This window comes from Castanea sativa, chromosome 3 (assembly GCF_040712315.1).
Source record: "Castanea sativa cultivar Marrone di Chiusa Pesio chromosome 3, ASM4071231v1".
In the NCBI taxonomy this organism is placed as follows: Eukaryota; Viridiplantae; Streptophyta; class Magnoliopsida; order Fagales; family Fagaceae; genus Castanea; species Castanea sativa.
This window is the reverse complement of record NC_134015.1, coordinates 34,191,485-34,211,820: the sequence shown is the minus strand read 5'-3', so window position 1 is coordinate 34,211,820 and position 20,336 is coordinate 34,191,485. Positions and strand designations below refer to the sequence as shown.

The 20,336-nt window shown below is 35.4% G+C and overlaps 1 protein-coding gene, 1 long non-coding RNA gene and 2 other non-coding genes across 4 annotated transcripts; 3 read left to right on the top strand and 1 right to left on the bottom strand.

Moving 5' to 3' along the window:
- Positions 1-269: 269 nt before the first annotated feature.
- Positions 270-815, bottom strand: LOC142628845 (uncharacterized). The gene has a single exon (XM_075802882.1). The coding sequence runs from the start codon at positions 813-815 to the stop codon at positions 270-272; it is 546 nt and encodes a 181-aa protein (XP_075658997.1).
- Positions 816-11,899: 11,084 nt separating this feature from the next.
- On the top strand, positions 11,900-14,614 carry LOC142627651 (uncharacterized). The gene is made up of 2 exons (XR_012842904.1): positions 11,900-12,092; positions 13,333-14,614. It is a non-coding gene; the product is annotated as an uncharacterized LOC142627651 (long non-coding RNA).
- LOC142630136 (small nucleolar RNA R160) lies at positions 12,420-12,499 on the top strand. Its single transcript, XR_012843248.1, has one exon. It is a non-coding gene; the product is annotated as a small nucleolar RNA R160 (small nucleolar RNA).
- LOC142630138 (small nucleolar RNA R160) lies at positions 12,727-12,805 on the top strand. Its single transcript, XR_012843250.1, has one exon. It is a non-coding gene; the product is annotated as a small nucleolar RNA R160 (small nucleolar RNA).
- Positions 14,615-20,336: the final 5,722 nt, after the last annotated feature.

Genomic DNA, 20,336 nt, shown 5'->3' with positions numbered 1-20,336 from the left:
GAACAAAGATCAATCTCAAAAAAGACTTGTGCTCCTTGCAATTGATTGAATAGGTCATCAATATGAGGCAAAGGATATTTATTCTTAATGGTGACTCTATTAAGCTCACAGTAATCAATACATAACCTCATAGACCCATCCTTTTTCTTGACAAATAAAACTGGAGCTCCCCAAGGCGAGGCACTAGGGCGAATAAACCCCTTGTCTAGCAATTCTACCAATTGCTTCTTAAATTCTTTCAACTCTGTGGGTGCCATTCTATATGGTGCCTAAGAAATAGGTGTAGTACCTGGAAGGAGATCAATAGAGAACTCAATCTCACGATCCGGGAGCAACCCAGGTAGATCATCAGGAAAAACATCCAAAAATTCCCTCACAATGGGAATGTCTCCTATCTCCAATTCTCTACTTTGTAAATCCACTATACTAGCAAGAAATCCTTGGCATCCCTTTCTAAGCAAGCGGTTTGCTTGTATGCATGATATCACACGAGGCATAAAAGGCAAACACAAAGCCTTAAATAGAAATTCTGATTCACTAGGAGGCCTAAACACCACCTTTTTCTCAAAACATTGCACACTAGCATTGTAAGAAGCCAACCAATCCATGCCCAAAATAATATCAAAATCATGCATATCTAATAACACCAAGTTAGCCAATATCTCTCTACCCTCAATACAAAGAATACAATACTTAAACACAAGATTAGTCATTAAAGTATCACCAACATGGGTAGAAACCAATAACTCCAAAATCAAGTAGTTCAGGGCTCTCAATAACTTTCCCATCTTTAGCAACCAATTCTCTGCTGCCATTGGGTCAGGTTCACCATTAAAAGTTTGAGGGTTTTGCTTATGGAACTCCCCAAAAGAACAACCCTCCTACCTACGCTCACCACCTTGGACTGATCTAGCAATCCTAGCATAGATCTTGTCTGCCACCTCATCAATTTCACCACCACCAGGAATGACAAATCTCTCACGCTCTTGGCATTGCCTAAGGCCATGGAGCTGTAACCTCATCCACATGCCTTACTTTACGTGCTTTCTTTTTAGGAGGCATAGTGTACCAAAGTACTTATACCTATACCCAAGAAACAAGCAAGTAAATCACAAGGCAACATAGAAGGTTAGCATAAAAAGATAAATAAGCAAAAAGGAATAGCATGTGGAATCTGAAACGAAAGTACAAAATAAAGAATTCATCAAACCCCTAATGCTCTGACTTAGATCAAAATCAATTCCTATTTTCAAAAGTCTACAGAATCATAACCTAAGCTCTGATACCATTACTGTCACGCCCCAAACCCAAAAGGGCCTAAAGCGTGAGGAATACCCCAATGGTACCTGTAGATTTTTTTCTTTTTGGCAAATCAAACTATAAGAGATTTTTATTTTCCTTTCTATTCCACATGATAAGAATATATAACCATACTAAAATCTCCACATTACAAGTCAGAGTTCTATAACACATTTACGAACAATAACTAAAAAATCATGTGCCTCCACATAATACATGAATATATTACAAAACTCTAATTAAATTACACAAAGTTACAATCTTATCAAGAATAAGGACCTTAACATCGAGTCTAGGCCAACCACGCCAAAGGCTAACAAACCTCAAGCGACCCACCTCCAAAAGAATTAATTAAGGTCAAGTTGAACATAGCAAGATCGAGTCACCAACCATTTACAGCAAGAGTTTCTAAATTTAACATAGCACTCTAATCATCACCAAAGAGGTAAGCTCCATACCCAAGGTATAACTAATAAATTTGAAAAACTATTAGAGAGTGGGATGAGCTAACGCCCAGTAAGTAGCATAATTAATGGGGTTGGGGGAAATGCAAGTTTCATCTTCAATAATAATAATAATAAGACAAGAATGATTAAATAATGAAACATAAAGTTTCTCAAAGTAAATACCTTGAAACTATATACTATAATCTGTGAGCACCAAAAATATAATTTCCAAAACCATAATATCTAACCTAAGGTAAATTATCACAAATATACCACACTACCACATAGATCGGCTAGGGGACCCACCCATTCACAACTAGCATGATATTGTCTTCTTTGGTATGTAGACTCTTGGCCCCATGGACAGCAGCCTCACCCATACCCTCAAAATTTTTCTCTCTCCCCATGGGCAGTAGAGAGAGCGCATTATATAGGACCTCTGATGCGAACCTCAATCGACACGCTTTGAGACCCAACAAAAATATTGGAATATTTACCCAGGAAAACTAAAATTCAGATTTATGATAGAAACCCTGACCCAACGTTTATAAGAGAAACGCAAACCAAAGGTATAAGTTGACCTTGACCCAATGATTATAAAGAATCACGAACCAAAGGTATAAAGTTTGAACGCCACAAGGAAGAATCCTTGATAAGTTCACTGTTCTTGAAGAACCAAAAGAGAGCAAAGCCTCACCTTTTCTGATTTCTATTCAATAATTTTTCTAAAAAACGTTTACAGACTTCAGAGCCTATTTAAGGGCTCCATAAAACTTGACAGACAATAAAATATATTCTAAAATAACTCCTAATTGATACCTTACCATATCAGGAATCAAGTTTGACCTAAAAAGTATTAAATGCACCTAAAAACAAGGAAAATACCTAAAAAACGTACTAAATAATAAAACCCTAAATAAAAATTGATTTGGTCTGAAATTAGCAGATCCAAAATAGGAAAAAAATCTGCCTTAACTGATATAGAGCTGGAAAGTCAATCAGCCATTAATTCATGCCATAAATCACTCCCAATTAAGCCAGATCAGCCCTAAGTAGCTTGAATTAAATTTATTACACTTTCATCTTTCTTTGGGCCAAGCTTGGAATGTCCTGCGTTAGAATCAGCCCAAATCCTCACTATGGTAAACAAGCATATAATCTCTCATTCTCCTAAGGTACTTGAGAATATGCTTTACAGCTTGCCAATGTTTTGGTCCTGGATTTGATTGATATCGGCTGACCATGCCAACTGAATAACAAATATCTGGTCTAGTACAAAGCATGACATACATGAGACTTCCCACTGCAGAAGCATAAGGAACTTGTCTCATCATATTTTCTTCCTCTTGAGTCTTAGGCCTTTGGTCATCAGACAGAGGAACTCCATGTCTAAAAGGAAGCAATCATTTCTTGGAGTTTTGCATGCTAAACCGTTCTAGAACCTTATCTATATATCCAGCTTGTGATAAGCCTAACATCTTATTCTTGCGATCTCGCCAAAGCTTGATCCCTAGAATAAAGTTAGCCTCACCCAAGTCCTTCATATCAAATTGGCTTGACAACCAAACTTTAACCGATGACATTACCCCTACATCATTTCCAATGAGTAGAATATCATCAACATAAAGCACTAGGAACATTACTACTTTGTCTCGATGCCTTTTGTACACACATGGTTCATCAAGATTTTGTTCAAAACCAAATGACTTGATTGCTTGATCAAATCTGATGTTCCATGACCTAGATGCTTGTTTAAGTCCATAAATGAACCTATTCAACTTGCATACCATATGCTCTTGGTTCTTTGCTATGAAACCTTCTGGTTGCAACATGTATATTTCTTCTTCAAGATTGCCATTAAGAAATGCAGTCTTGACATCCATTTGCCAAATCTCATAATTATAATGAGCAGCAATGGATAAGAGAATTCTGATAGATTTAAGCATGGCTACTGGCGAAAAAGTTTCATCATAATCAATACCTTCTTTTTGTGTATACCCTTTTGCCACTAGTCTTGCTTTAAAGGTTTCAACCTTTCCATCTATCCCTCTCTTTCTCTTGTAAACCCATTTGCAACCAACAGGTTTAATGCCGTTAGGCGCCTTTACAAGATCCCATACATGATTAGAATCCATAAAATCCAATTCAGATTTCATAGCTTGGACCCAATGATGTGCATCTATATCACTCATTACTTCATCATAAGTGTAAGGATCCGATTCAACCTCTTCTGAGATAGCCTCATAAGTTTCTCCCAAACCTATGAATCTTATAGGAGGTCGAACAATTCTCCCACTACGACGAGGCACCTGTGTACTAGACATCTCATAAGTAGTATCTTGTGGTGTATCTAATACAACCACATCATCCCTATTTTCATCCATTGGTTGTTCAACTACAGGTGCATTCATTTCAGCCAAGACAACTCTACTTCTAGGAGTAAAATTATTCATATAGTCATTTTCCAAGAATTTGGCATTTGTGCTAACAAACACTTTATTATCCTTATGACTATAGAATAAACCTCCAACTGTTCCTTTTGGATACCCTACAAAAAATGCTACTTCTGTTTTAGATCGTAACTTGTCGACTTTCCTTTCAACACATGTCTTGGACAACCCCAAATGTGGAGATGTCTCATACTAGGCTTACGCCCATTCCACAACTCAACAGGTGTTTTAGCAAAAGACTTCGAAGGTAATAAATTCGGGAAGATACATTGCGGTATTTAAGGCATATCCCCAAAAAGAAATTGGTAGAGTCGAATAACTCAACATGGACCTAACCATATCTAAAAGAGTCCTATTCCTTCTTTCTGCTACACCATTTTGTTGTGGAGTTCCAGGTGCAGTCAACTGGGATATAATCTCATTTTCAGTCAAGTAATCCTTAAAATCACCAAGAAGGTATTCGCCACCTCGATCAGATCGAATGGCCTTTATGTATTTACCCAATTGATTCTCAACTTCAGCCCTAAACTCTTTGAACTTTTCAAAGGCTTCGGACTTCCGTTTCATTAGGTACACATAACCAAATCTAGAGTAATCATCAGTGAAAGTAATAAAATACTCATAGCCACCTCTTGCTTGGATTGACATAGGACCATATACATCTGAATGTGCTAGTTCTAGCAAATCTTGGACTCTTCTACCTTTTGCATTAAAAGGTCGTTTGGTCATCTTACCTTCTAAACAAGATTCGCAAACTGGAAAACCATCAAAGTCCATGGGCTGTAAAATTCCATCTTTGATTAGTCTTTGAATCCTACTTGAATTAATATGACCTAAACGCAAGTGCCATAGATATGCATCACTAGTAGAAGGAAACTTTCTCTTTAATGATTTCACATGAGAGTTACTATCTAATTCAGAATTGTATAATTCATGCTTATCAGGAGTTAAAATATAAAGACCACCTACAATATTGCAGACGAGATAAACACTTTATCCTTCTTTATTACAACATTGTCTTTCGGGATAACACAATATCCATGTTTACCTAAGTAAGTTGCGAGAAATTAAATTCCTACGAACATTAGGTACATACAAACAGGTTTTCCAATATTAAAACTCTAGACTTAAAACACAAATTAAACACTCCAACAAACTTCAACCGGAATCTTGCTCCCATCGGCCAAAGTAAAAAATAGTTCTCCCTCATTCAACTTTTTTGGTCTCCGGAACCCCGCAAAGAATTGCGTATATGATTAGTACAACACCGAATCCACACACCGGGAATCATTGGATTACGTACCAAACATATTTCAAGAAGAAATGAACTTTTCATACCTTTATTCTTGGCAAATTCCTTGTATGTTGGACAATTCCTCTTCCAATGTCCTTTCTCACCACAATGGAAACACTTTCCTTTGGTTTTCTTTCCTTTGTTGGCAACCCCTAAGGCAATTTGTTTACCATCTTTCTTAGTGAAGTCCTTCTTCCGACTTAGGTTGAGAAGTAGAAGCTTCACCCACATTGGCTTCAACACTAGAAGTACCAAGGATGCCTTCCGCCGCCACTAACTCATTCATTAATTCAGACAAAGAATAAATCTTTTTGTTCATGTTATAATTGAGTCGAATTCGGAGTATCATATCCACTTGGGATTCTCCATCAATGTCGGCACCTAAAACTTCTAATGTGTTCAGATTAGCAATCATCCTAAGACAATCCATTTTGGTATTATAAATTTGCCTCATGTCCGAAGCAAGTTCTACATCCTGCATTTGATGTTGTAGAACATTTGAGATAGATGCTAGGATGTAGCACTTGGCCATCTCATTAGATTTCTGCCAACGATCATATCGTTGTTTTTCCTCAAGAGGAGCATCTAATGAAGGAAAGTTAGGACATGGTTGAGTAAGCACATATTTGTGCTCTTCAAGAACAATGTCCAAATTTCTTTTCCAATCAACATAGTTTGTTTTGGTTAAGAATAGCAACAAGTGGGCTAAATGATGCCATGACAAAATCTGAAAATAATAAACATGAATATAATAAGTAAATTGGACATTATCAATTTTGCATAAAAACATATAATATGGAACCTTAATAAAACCATAAAATAATATATGCAACGACAACCCAATCTCATATTCAATATCCCTCAGCATAGAGTGAACATAAAATAATATGATTGATTGAGAACTATTATCATTATTAGTGCTATCATGATAACTCTTATCAAACACTAATAATATGCCGTTTTACATTTAGCCTCTAAGTAATAATAGTAAGAACTCAGCATAGAGGATACTAAAATACTTAGTCTAGTGTATACCATTGTCTAGAATCATGTGTAACCATATCTCATCCCTTTAACAGGCTTATTTTGTAGTACCATGATAAAACACCCTCCGCATGGAATGCAAAGCTCGAAACTAAGACAAGGTGTTTATCAAACCACTATAAACCAAGAAATTCAATCTTGTAGGACCATGAAATAAATACTCCATGGAATGCTAAACCCAATGGCAAAGACAAAGTATATATTTCACACAACCAACAATGGAGACCGTGAGATCCAACCCTTGAATCTCTCTCCCACTAGATATTTTAAAATAAAGGTTTTTAAGATTAAGTCCCACAATAATAATGCTAGACACGTTGAAAAAATAATCCTAATCTAATTAGGAATAAATTTCTTAACCCTAGCATTAATATATATAAATATATATATAACGTAATAAAAACCCTTATTACATATAAAAATTCATATTATATTATATATAATATAATATACCAATTAATATATGTAATATGTATTTAATTACATTAAGTTATATATGTGTATTAAGTATATTATAATATAATATATAACATATATTATAATATAATATATATATATATATATATATATGTATTACATTACGTTATGACATATATATATTATAATATTATATTACAATTTTTCCTTGACAACATATATTTTTGTCAGAAGATTTGAATCTACAAGGATTCACCTTTTTCAAAACAACAAAAAATGGTCAAAGCAAGCAATATAGTCCAAAAGGTGCAAAACTTCAACCATTCACAATACGGTTACATAACTGTTGCTCTTGAAGAAAGTTTCACGGACTCACTTTCTTCAAAACTAAAAGTGGCCAAGCCATGGTCAAACCATGCATTAACCGTGGGCCAAAAAGATGCATTCACAAGTCCCATTCGGCCAAAAAGTACATGCATTATATAACTTTCGGCCATCAATGCTTTCGCGTGAAATGATGAAAAACCTTTAGATAATTAACCGCCTTGGACATGACAGTTATATTTGAATCGTTTATGGCATATGAACATCACGGAATCATATTCATTAAAATCAAAAGCATGACACAACATCATAATTTGATGCAGAAAATTGAAACATAATGATAACAGTTTTTCTTAAATTCAAAAATTGAATCACACGTATACAATCATGATATGAAAACTGGCTTCGATACCAATTGAAGGAAAAATTACGGTTTTGCATCTCATGCAAAACCCACAATGAAGCGACAAACAAGGATCTATTTCATTCATGATTGATAACGTGCACTATGTAAATTTCGAATTTAAGAACAAGATAGCGTACCTTGGTGTGGAGAAATTCAAAACAAAGATTAGAAGCACTTGGGAACACTTTTAATCTTCACTCCAATTCCACTTTACGCCCAGATGTGTGGTCTCTCAATCAATTTTCCAAAGGGAGAATGAAAGTGTGTCTCGCGCTCTCACACACCGTGTCTTTTTCTTTTTTAATCTCATCTAATAAAAATTCGTATGTTTCTCCCTTTATAACTAAGCTGATTATCTAATTGGGTTGGCCTATTGGGCCTTTCCAATTGGGCTTTAGTGTGGCTTGAAGTGGGACCAAAAGGGACCAATAAGACACTAGCTTCAATGGGCCTTGGGCTTTTCCGTCAACTCTTGACAAGTCCAAAAGTTACCATTAATTATATTTAATACCACTATATAAATATAATTGCGACTCTAGAGCGCTTATTAATAAATTATATCCCAAGACTTTTTTATACACGTAACCCCTTCATAAAATATTCGTAGTAACACAAAGTCATAAATGTAGACTGCCACTTTGTAAATTACTACATCTTATCCTTGAGTACCCGGTTTAATTCTTTAAAGTTATTCATTATATATTTATGAAATCCAATTTCACAAATATATACTTTAGTAATTTCTTACTAAAGTGGTTAGGCCTAACTATCTGAATAACTGAAACCATTAAACTTATCTCAAGGGAATATTTTATATCTCCATCAAGAGACTATGAATTCCATATTAAGAATATATGTTCCATCAACACTAAATGTGGCTGCCCAACATACTGAGGTTTTGACCGTCACTTCAGGTCTCACTCCTGATATATCAAAGTAACCTACACTTCATGATCAGGTCCATTATTCTCTCAGAATTAAGAGTTCATGCAAATAGAAGTCGTGAGATTTATTATTCATTTGACAGTCGTTAGGAGAATAATAAACCTCACAGCGGTCCAGTTCAATATGTTTTAACTCTTAAAACATATCAACATATCAACATATCAACTAGAAGTTTCCACTTCCATGATCAAGACAAATCATCTTAGTTGACATGTTATAGTCTTCGCAGATGAAATGCCCAATTTCATCACCGACTACGAACTATAAATTCTGAGTTTACAAAGAACTTGTGATTTACATCTTCTGTGACTTTTCACATAAATCACATACAATGCATCTCATGGACTATATGATAATGTCCCATATTCATGTTACCATTATTTTAGATAATAATAAAATAACTTTATTAATCACAATATTAAGTCATACATCATGTTATACATAATGTCATACATAATATCATACATAGCATCATACAATAGGATTTAAGGGCACTAATCCTAACACCTTGTGGCGTTCAAACTTTATACCTTTGGTTCGTGATTCTTTATAATCATTGGGTCAAGGTCAACTTATACCTTTGGTTCGCGTTTCTCTTATAAACATTGGGTCAGGGTTTCTATCATAAATCTGAATTTTAGTTTTCTTGGGTAAATATTCCAATATTTTTGTTGGGTCTCAAAACGTGTCGATTGAGGTTCGCATCAACCTCCCTTGCATGTGGTCTCTTGGCCCTATGGACAGCAACCTCACCCACTCACAATCAAGGAACCTCTTCCCCCCATGTGCAGCAAGGAAGAACACGTCATCCAAAGTGAAAGGACACTGACCTAAATTTGATTCCGTTGTCATAGAGACTACGAAAACTAGATTAGGATTTATTTGGTTAAGATTTGATTAATTTTCCTACATTCATTCAAGTCCCTATGGGTTCAACCTTGTTCTTGTCAAATGATACTTCGGTACGGTTCGTACACTTGTGAGTACTTTTAAATTCCACCACAAAATTTTAACTATAGTACTTGCTATTGACAAAGATAACGCTTAAATAGTTTTGCAAAAGGAAAATATGATAATGTAAGTATAACAGGAGTAAATAAATAACAAGGAATTAGCATTAGTCATTGAATAATCAAAACAAAAGATGGAAGAAAATTAGTATGCTAAACTTGGCTCCTTGGCAGATTCAAGTCCAAGAAGGAAACTAATCTTCAATGTGGGTAACCTCACAGGGGAATCCTGCCATAGAAATTACCTACTCTGGAGAATAGACCTAAGTGGCTTAATCTCAGATTCTTAACTTGCTAGTGAGTGGGCTATTGAGAGGGAGAGAAGTGGGTAGCCTATTGATGCATGCTTTTCACTCCTAGTACTCCTATTAGCTTTCTCACTCTCATTTATCTTATCTTCTTTTGTTTTCTTTGTTTCTTACTTATCTGTTTTCAGTGTTTTCTCTTATTCTTCCTTGTTCTTGTTGTTGTACACTGTACATGACTAAGCCTTTTTATACTACCTACCGTGATTAGATTTACCATTTTGCCCCTTAACTACTTTTGGCCTGTTGTTGGTGTCCTTCCTGGACTGCTTACTAGTCTGCTGGCTACCCGGCCACCACCACTACACTGTGCTGGCTGTGCCATGCTTCATCCCCATACAAAAGTAGCTTTGTTTTGTTTTCTAGCTTCCTGTGGCATTCCTATCTAGATAAGGGCTGGGTTTCTTTCTTACTAACTCCTATAGCATGGACCTAGTGATTTCAACTCATGTTTGTCTCTTTTAGGTGGTATGTCATCCCAGCAGGACATTTCCTCCAAAAGAGCTTAAGCGGGATCCCTAGAATATGCTTCCCCCTTCTCCCCACTGCCAGACCACACCCTCTCTTACCTCTGACCAATGGCCTACCGCTCTTGTATTAACTGGGTACAAGTGGGTGGTGCTTGAACCTTGTGTGTGTTTCCCTCCCATATAAGTCTATTGCTTGTCTGTTGTTCACGTTTTTGCCATTGTTGCGGGTTTTTCTGGTCCTGTTGCGTGTTCTGATGCTTGCTTAACTCTTTGTGGTGTGGATGAGTTATTAGGTCTTCATTCTTTGCATCTCATTTCTTCTTTGGGCTGGGTATTGCTTGTGTGTGGGCTTTTTCTCCTTTAATTCAGTCCTTGTCTCCTTTCACTTCTGGTTCGTGAGCTAGCTAGTACTCCTGCTGTGCCACTGCGTTGTTTTCTGGAATGATATCGTTTAATTTTGTTTGCTGGACTTCCTCTGGGTTTGCCATGTTAGTTTCATGTGTTATTCCTTCCTTTAGTTCTCATTGCCCTGCTAGGTTAGTCCATATAACATCTTGGGCTTCCCTGACCCATTTTATTCCTTAGGCATCTTTGACCCGTTTCATTCCTTGGGGCATCCTTGGCCCATTTCCTTATTTCCTACATCTCACATTCCCATTGGCTTTTGCTAAATATTTCTGGTTTCCCTGGCTCAATTACCACAATATTTACTTTTGGGTTTATTGGCATTCGAATCAATCTCATTTATTAATTCTTTTATTTGGGCTACTCTGACCCCTTTTTGCTTACCATTTCATTCTTTGGGGTTTCCTTAGTTTGTTTGCTTGCTTTGAAGCCACTTTGTTATTTTGTGAGCTTGTGAACCACTATTCCTGTCATTTAGGCTTAATAGTTTTTACTTTACTATTATCTTTCTTCACCTTTTTTTCATATTGTTGGGCTTCTTCTGCCATTGGGTCATTTTGCACCAAAAAAAAAAAGGACATCAACACTATTTTTATCTTTTTCTACTTGTTTGTGGAAAAAAAAAAAAAGATGCTACGTTTACAACATTTTCACAACAAATTATAAGTTGTTAGTTGTTAGTTGTTATTGGTTCAAATTTAAACCTAACACTGAGATTACTTTTTGCCCCAACAATAACAACTAGTAACAACCTATCACTTAAAATTTATTGTAAAAATGTTGTGAAAATGTTGTGAACATATTATTTCTCAAAAAGAATTAATTTAAAAGATATATTATTTCAGAATTTGTAGAGAAATCCTACATCCACTACATTTTCACAACAAATCATAGGTAGTTAGTTATTATTAGTTTAAATTTGAATTAAATACTAAGATTAATTTTTTACTCCAATAATAACAACCAATAACAAGTTAAAATTTGTTATAAAAATATTATAAAAATGAAGGGAAACAAACTTAGTTTTAGGTTAACACCTGGTCAATATATATTGGTTGGGTCATGGGTGAACTGTCCGTGAGACACTGCTGTGCGGTCTAACTGAACCACTAAACCCTAATTCCAACCTCCAATCTATCAGATATCACCTATAAAAGTCACCTAATCTGTTTAGCCTTTGAAAGGAAATCCCAAATGGAAAAGAGAAAAAGAGAGCCGCCGTCTTGAACAAAAGAGCGATCGGTAGCTCCTCTTTAAGCTGTTGATTCTGGAATCAGGTATACAACTTAGTGACCCCCACGGTCACCCACCTCTTTCTTTCTTTCTTTCTTTCTTGGTTTTTTTTTTTTTGGGTTCGGAAATATAACCCAGTATTATTATTATTATTATGCACCAAATAGCCCCTTGCTTCTTCAAGTTCAGTTGCAAGGAAACATAGAGAAAAGGGTTTAAGGGTGCTAAATTGACACTTTGGCACTAACATATTTATGCTGTGAAAAAATTCCTTTGCACAACTCTGTTATGCCAAAAATAATGGAATTACATTTTTGTGCATTTTATTGGGCAAATATCTATGTTTATGTTTTTTATTTTTAAGTTGGCAAAGCAAAATGATGAATTTCTATGCTCTGAATTTTATGTGGAACATGTATTATGTATTTGCCTTCAAAGTTCTCTGATTGCTTTGCTACATTAGCTTGTGTATGGTAGTAAACTGCCTATTTTTGAGTATTTATATAAAGGGTCATTATGTATATTATAGTTAAAATTATGATCTGATTCTTATTTTCAACATTATATTGATGTCTCTTAGTGGGTCTTTACAAACTTTGTTATCGATGCCTTTTAAGGTATCAATGTGATTTCTTGATTATTAATTTCTGAAGATAAAGCTATTCTGGCAAGAAGCAAAGCAATATGACGAGGTTATTATATCCGAATATGATGTAGAACCCTATTTCATATTGGCTTTCAAAGTTCTCTAATTGCTTTTTGTCTCGGTTCAAGCAAATCTTTCAATCGTCTAGTGGATCATTTATATTTATCTTTTTTTTTTAATTGTTTTTGGTTAAGTTAAAAAAACTTTGTAATATGTTAACACATCTTATTCTTTCTATGAATTCCTTAAAGTGTTTTAAGGTCTCTCTGTTTGTGTGGTAAGGGGTCAGAATTGAAACTCCAAATTGATAACTTTAGAGGACATATGTACATATGTTGATAAGGAAGAGTCAGTTGGATTGTGAATTTAGAAGATAATATGAATAAAGCTTATATGCTTGGTTGGGGGTACTCAAATGCCATCACAATTGTAACAACTAATCTTCTTTTAAAAGCTTTTGTATCTGTCATGGCAAAGGCATGCTCTCTCTATCTTTTCTTATGAATGGAAATTATAATGTTTTATTAATGGGAACTTTTATATGAATGCTGGCACCAAAATTCATAGCCTGTTATGTACTCATATTTCAGACTGTACGAGCATGGTGCAATATTAAAATCTTTCTTTTGCTTGTTCAGTTTTTAGCTTGGCTTGTCTTTGAAAAATGACTAGTGGAGCCGAACAGGGGAGAGACATGTTGGCTTTGTGATCAAACAGCTATTTTTGCAAGAGATCATATGCCACTTTTCTTATTCTATTTCTTCAAAAACTAGTTTTGGTGGCGCATACTTGTTTCTTTCAACTACAACAACCAAACCTTAGTTTCAAAACTGGGATGGTTGTTTCAATTATTAAAAAAAGTTTTTTTTTTAATAAAAAAAACACAGGATCTTTGAGATAGTTGTTTCATTCAATTTTAACATTATTAAAAATTAGGATATTAACATGCTTTGTAGGATATTAACATGCTTGGTATATTTTATAACACACAAATTTTTGCTTAAAAGTTTTTGGTGGCCAAACTAGTTTAACTTTAATATTAACATCCAACAAGCTGCTTTTCTAAGAAAAAAAAATGTTAAATAATTACAATGTACTTACGATTCATCTTTTATTTACTTCTAAGTTGATAACAAAAGGGCTAAAATTGAAATGTGATAATTCTGAGCTTGAAGTTAAAAAAACGTAGATAATAGAATAGATTTTGAGGGTATTTGTACTTACATTTTTTGTACTTTTATTTAGTTAATTTATTTCTTAAACTTCATATATGTGCCGAAATACTCTTGTTTGCTTTGCCATCCAAGCCGTCCAAACTCACATGGGACACAAAAATAGGCAAAACTCATCTGCTTAACCCATTCAGAAAGAGAGAAACCTATGGTATGTTTTGAATCACTGTAAAGGTTATTATATTGGATTAAGAATTTATATTACAGGGAATACAAAGCCTTCAAGTATTAAGTATTCCTATTCAACGTTTAGTGATAACTCAGGCTGAATTTGCATTCAATATTTTTGTAATATTTGATAAGTGAGTGGTCTAAAATTATATTTTTGTTAAAATTTCTAAAATACTCTTTTAATAAACTAATATTTAAGCTATGTTTCTTTCTATGGAAAATCTTGTATAAATATAATTTTTTTTATGTTTTCTATTCTTTGGTAACATAAAAGAAGATGAGTGAAAGGAAAATTATTTTTGGTCACCATAAAAGTATGACTTATTTTTAGATATAGTTTTCTATTAAATATTTTTAGAAAACAATTCTATCTCACAGCAAGTTAGTTAAATAAATGAATTTTTTTTTTGAGAAACTGATAAATAAGGGAAGTTAGGAGGTTGTCTTTTAACTAATTTAAAGTTGCTACTAGATATTGAAAAATGAGATAGTTTTATAAAAAATGTTTCTTGAAAAATAACTTATTTTCTAAAAAGCCTCATTGTCAAAACAAACAGTGCTCCGCATTTTTTGCAGTCTTACTTAGCATTAATATGTATAAATTAAAAAATTATTTAATTAATGTTATTTTTCATTGTTCAGATTGTTTTATCATAAATATAGTGTTCCATTCAATTGCTTCTTTTGTCCAAACGGGAGGTTTGGCTATGGTGGGGGTGTTCTAGATTAGTATGGCACGACTACTTATTTATTTATTTATTTATAGAAAAATAGCAGTGTGCCCTTTAATCAAATAAAAACTAGTAGTTTCTCCACAAAAAAAAAAAGAAAAAAAAAGAAACCAGTAAATGGCAGGCGGGGGGGGGGGGGGGGTTATAAAAAATAGTATTGATTAGGTAATAAAATGAAAAATAATATTAATTGTACTTGTTTTTTAATTGTTAGATATTTTAGAGATTTATGATGTAAAAAATGTGTAACTTTGTAAAAGTTACACGAGGTGTAACTTGAATCCATTTCATGATATAATGTGTATAATTATATAACAAAAAAATCTCAAAATAAATGATGGTATTACATTGTAAATAATTTGCCAGCATACAAATACCAAGTACATAACCTAATGTGTTGGCTTATAAAAGCTTCACATTAAAGGTGTTCAATATATGAAATTCTTTCTTATATAGTCATATTTAGTTTTTTAGGGAACAATTGAAACAAAATGTTTCGAAATGAAAAAAAAAAAAAAATTATGCACTTAAATTAAATATTTATGAATTCAATAAAATAATATATTCATATTTTTAATTATATTAATCTTAATATTTTACTTTTCTTAAATTCTTTTAATAACATATATGTAGTAGTGGTCTAAATTTGTGATATGTAATTAAAAAGAGAATTAATAAGGAAAATGGATGTGTTTTTATGTATTATTTTTTTATTTTTTTGAGGAAAAAAAACCTTGCCTGAACTTTTTATTAATGAACTACAAAATTAGCCGAAACAAAAGTATCAATATCCGGTGGAACATACTCCATCCAAACTAATAATAGAAAAGAAAGTTTTGTTCTCTAGGTTAAGGCATGTGCAACCGTATTTCCTTACCGAATAGTATGAGAGAGAGAAACTCCTAAGGGAGCATATTTCCTTACCGAATAGTATGAGAGAAAGAGAAACTCCTAAGGGAGCTAGCATGGACCAAAGTATCTTTTACTAGGTAACCAAATGAGGAGGAAAATAAAGTACACGTTTGTAGAGCCTTGATTATTGTTTCTGAATCTCCTTCAAAGTGTGGCTGATGTATACCAATTTCAGTGGCAAAAATTACAGCTCGCCTTACCGCTAACATTTCCAACAACTCACTGTTGCATGGTATTCCCACCTTTTCGGCCCAAGCAGCTATGACCTGTCCTGATGAATCGCGCACCATAACACCAATCCCTGCCTCCTCGCTCTAATTAAACATCGCTCCATCAAAATTTATTTTATACTCACCTAGTTTTGGAGGCATCCATCTTCATCTTCGTCTCGGTTTTATTGGTTTTCTGCTGCAAGAGTAGTCTGGCTCTGCTTGAAAATCTGCAGAACGTTGCAAGCCGCATCTCTGATCATCCCAGCGAAACTGTGTGCTCTTGGAGAGTCTAGTCTTGTTTCGGTGAAGCCATATATGCCATGCTGTTGTAGCGAACAGCTCAATCACTTGAGGACGCGACATTATGTGGCCAACCAGATCTAAGAAGTCCCCATGGGCCGCTTCAAACTGATTAACCCAACTGAAATCTGTGCACCAGACGAGCTTGATCGCCTCACAGCTCCATAATGCATGCAGTGTATCTTCTTCACACCGTCCACACCGATGGCACACCGAATCCGACACGATTTTTCTTTTGAGCAAATTTACTTTTGTTGGCAAGCAATTTGTACAAGCCCTCCACAGAAAGTGTTTTATCTTCCCTAGCTTCCAGATTCCAGACCATAATTCTCTTGTTGCTGCCGAGTTTGATATCGAAGCCTCAGCCACATTAGCTTCCTCACAGATGGCCTTGTACCCTGACTTCACCGTGTACACACCTTCCTTTTCAAGTGCCTCGTACATAAAATCAGCTTGGGGGGATACACAGAGAGGAATGGACCTGATCTGATATGCTTCGAAGGGAATGAAGCATGATTCAAGCAGTTGGTCGTTCCACCCACATGAATCAGAGTCCACCAAATCTGCCACTCTAGCCTCACTGTCCAGAACCGAGGGAATGGGGGTGACAGTGCTTCTTGAACTTCTAGGCAACCAGCAATCCTTAAAAATCCGAATAGTTTTTCCATCACCCGCCCTTCATTTTGCACCCAACAGAATGACTCTTCGCACCTTCAAAATGCTTTTCCAAGCAAATGAACTGGATGATTGTTTGGCCTCAAAAATAGTACCATTGGGAAAGTATTTGGATTTAAAAACACGATAAAATAGTGAGTTTTTATCATGAACAAGTCTCCACACCTGTTTTGCCAGCATTGCCTCATTGAACTTCGCTAAATCTTTAAAACCCAACCCTCCTTTTTTCTTTGGTTTACAAAGCGTCTCCTAATTTTTCTAATGGATTTTTCTACTCTCTCCTTGTTGTCCCCACCAAAATTTTTAGATTAACATCTCAATATCTTGACAAAATCTCAAAGATAGTTTGAAGCACCCCATCGCAAATGTGGGTATGGCTTGCACAACCGCCTTCAGAAGCACCTCTTTTCCCACTTGTGAAATGAGTTTTTCTTCCCACCCTTGCTCCCCACACTCTATCTTTTATGTAATTCAGACTTGCCATTCTATTCTTCTCTATCACCGCTGGCAGCCCCAAATATTTCTCATATTGTTTTATCTCTGGAACACCAAGGTCTTTTATTGAATTTTTTGTAGTCTCACTCACAGATTTGCTAAAAAGAGAGTTGTCTTGTTAGTATTAATTTGCTGACCCGAAGCTTTTTCATACACCTTCAAAATATTTTGGATGGTATTTATCTCCTCAACTTTTGCTCTACAAAATAAAAGACTATTATCTGCAAAAAAACAAGTGAGAAAATTTTGGTCCTTCCCTGCAAAGAGAATAACCCAGTATATTTCCTTCATTGACAGCATGTTGTATCAACCCATTTAGCCCTTCCAAACACAATAGAAAAAGGTAAAGGGATAGAGGATCCCCTTGTTGGTACAATATGACTCATTGGTTCCCCATTTACCAAAATAGAGAAAGAAATAGAGCTAACACACTCATAAATCCACCCAATTTCATGAAATCCCATTTTTTCCATAATTTTTACCAAGAACATCTACTCCACCCTATCGTAAGCCTTACTCATATCTAATTTCATAGTCATGAAACCCGAATTTCCTGTTTTTTTAGTTTTCATATGATGTAAAGTTTCGAAGGCCATTAATATATTATCTAAGATGGCTTTGTCAGTTTGAAAGGCACTTTGAAACTCAGAAATAATTTCTGGCAAAATTTTTTTAACCTATTTGCTAGCACCTTTGAAATAATTTTAAATAAAATATTACAAAGGGCTATAGGTCGAAAATCAGAAACTTTCTCAGGACTTTTAACTTTAGGAATGAGAGTAATGTAGGTATGGTTCAAACCTGTGGAAATTATCCCGGTGTTCAAACAATCTAGCATTGCATCTGTAACGTCCACACCAATGCTTTGCCAATAGTGTTGGTAAAAGATTGGCGGCATTCCATCAAGTCCTGGACCTTTCAGTGGAGCCATTTGCTGTAATGCTAGTTCAACTTCATCTCTTGTAAAGTCACCAATGAGCCCATTGTTCATATCCTCTGTTACAACTAGACCAGTATGTTGTATAACATCCTCCACCTCACTCAGATTTGATGAAGTAAACAAATCCCAATAGTAGTTCTCTAATAAACTGGCCACATTATCATCTCCCACACACATGACACCATTTGAATCTTTTAAACTCATGATACGATTCCTCCTAAATATTTGCGAGGCTTTGTTGTGAAAGTACCTTGAGTTTTTATCACCTTATTTCATCCAATAGACTTTTTACCGCTGCTGCCACATTTTTCTTCCTTCACCAACAACTCCCCTAAGTCATTTTTCAGCCTTACCAACTCAGCGACATTACTTCCTCTCAAGGCCGCCCCTTCTACCTCCCTCATTCTCCGCTTAATCTCAGCTATCTCCCATGTTATGCTGCTGAAACACCTTCCCACTTTTCCTACCACCCTATTCATCGGTGAACCCCCTTCCCCTTCACCCATGCCAATGCCAATGTATCATGACACCCCTCATCTTCCAACCACATCTGTTCAAACTGCCAATGTTTATTTATCCTCCTCGGTATGCCACCGGTATCAATTATCAAAGCCTTATGATTCGATGAACCACAATCTAGAATTCGAACCTTGGTAGCCAGATATCTATCAATCCAATCAACTGTTCTTACTACCCTATCCAGCCTCTCCCAAATATAATCACCATTAGCTAGACTTTTGAACCACGTGAATTTACTCCCCACAAAATCCAGATTCATAAGACCACATTCATCCTACACATTGCGAAAAATTTTCATCTGATTGTACGGTCTAACTCTCCCACCTAATTTTTCATTTGATTTTGTGATCTCGTTAAAGTCCCCTACACATAACCACGGTGTTGAAATCTACCCACCAAACTTCTCACAAGGTTCCATGAATCCATCCCCTTGTGTGTCGTCGGCTCACCATATAATGCTGTAAACATCCACTCGTCCTCCCTTCCTTTGTTTATTAGTAAATCAATGTGTTTTAATGAAGAAGACTCCACATCTAGCTCAACGCCCCTTTTCCAAAAAAGGCCAAAACCACCACCCAAATTGACCTTTGACACACCAAAATAATTACCCATCTGCAATCTGTCCCTAATTTCACCTAGCCTAGCTTCAGTCAGCCATGTTTCAGCTAAAAACACAACTGAAGAATCTTGTACTCGGACCATATTCCCAAACTCTTGAACTATCTGCTGGTTCCTAAGCCCCAACAGTTCTAACACAAAATACTCATTGTGCTCAGACCATATTCCCAAACTCTTGAACTATCCTTTTTTCAACTTCACTCTTCGAAACCATCTGCTTTTTCTTTAGTAACGCTGAAAGATTTTCTTCCTCAGACAAAAACCGTTTCTGCCCCACCCCAACATCCTTCGCAGGGAGTGCTTCCACCTTGTTCTTCGTTTTCCTTGACCAGGTAGCAGGCTGTGCTGGACTAGGAGTGGGACTTTGCCACGTTATTACCTCCCTTTGGATTTCTTTTTTTTTTTTTTTTTTTGCCGCCTCATTGCAGTCCTGTTTGAGTTCAACCTCTTCCTTATTTTTTGTTTGAGGTATCGTGATAGAGCTAGAGTCCATCCACTTGACATTGGTCACGTGCTCATTATATTTTTTTAACTCAATGTCAATTTCTTCAATGCGCCTTCTAAACAATTCATTAGGGCAAGCACGTGCTATTCCTTTGTCTAGATACATCCCTTCTTCATTTGTCTCATCATCAAATTTGCCGTTGCCTCCAATGATTACCTTCCTTGAATCACGCTTCAGCTCATCTATTTTTGGATTGAGTTTAATGCCTTGATTTCCTCCTAAATCTTCCTCCATAATACCCGCAATTATATCACGTTGGTTTGGATTCAGATCCTCTAGAGTTCCTAGGGTACTCTACCTGTAGATTTCATTAAATCCTAACCGTTCTTTAA

What these genes read in the sequence shown, in the direction of transcription:
- LOC142628845 (XM_075802882.1), bottom strand. Translation starts at nt 815, where the DNA reads ATGGCAGCAGAGAATTGGTTGCTAAAGATGGGAAAGTTATTGAGAGCC.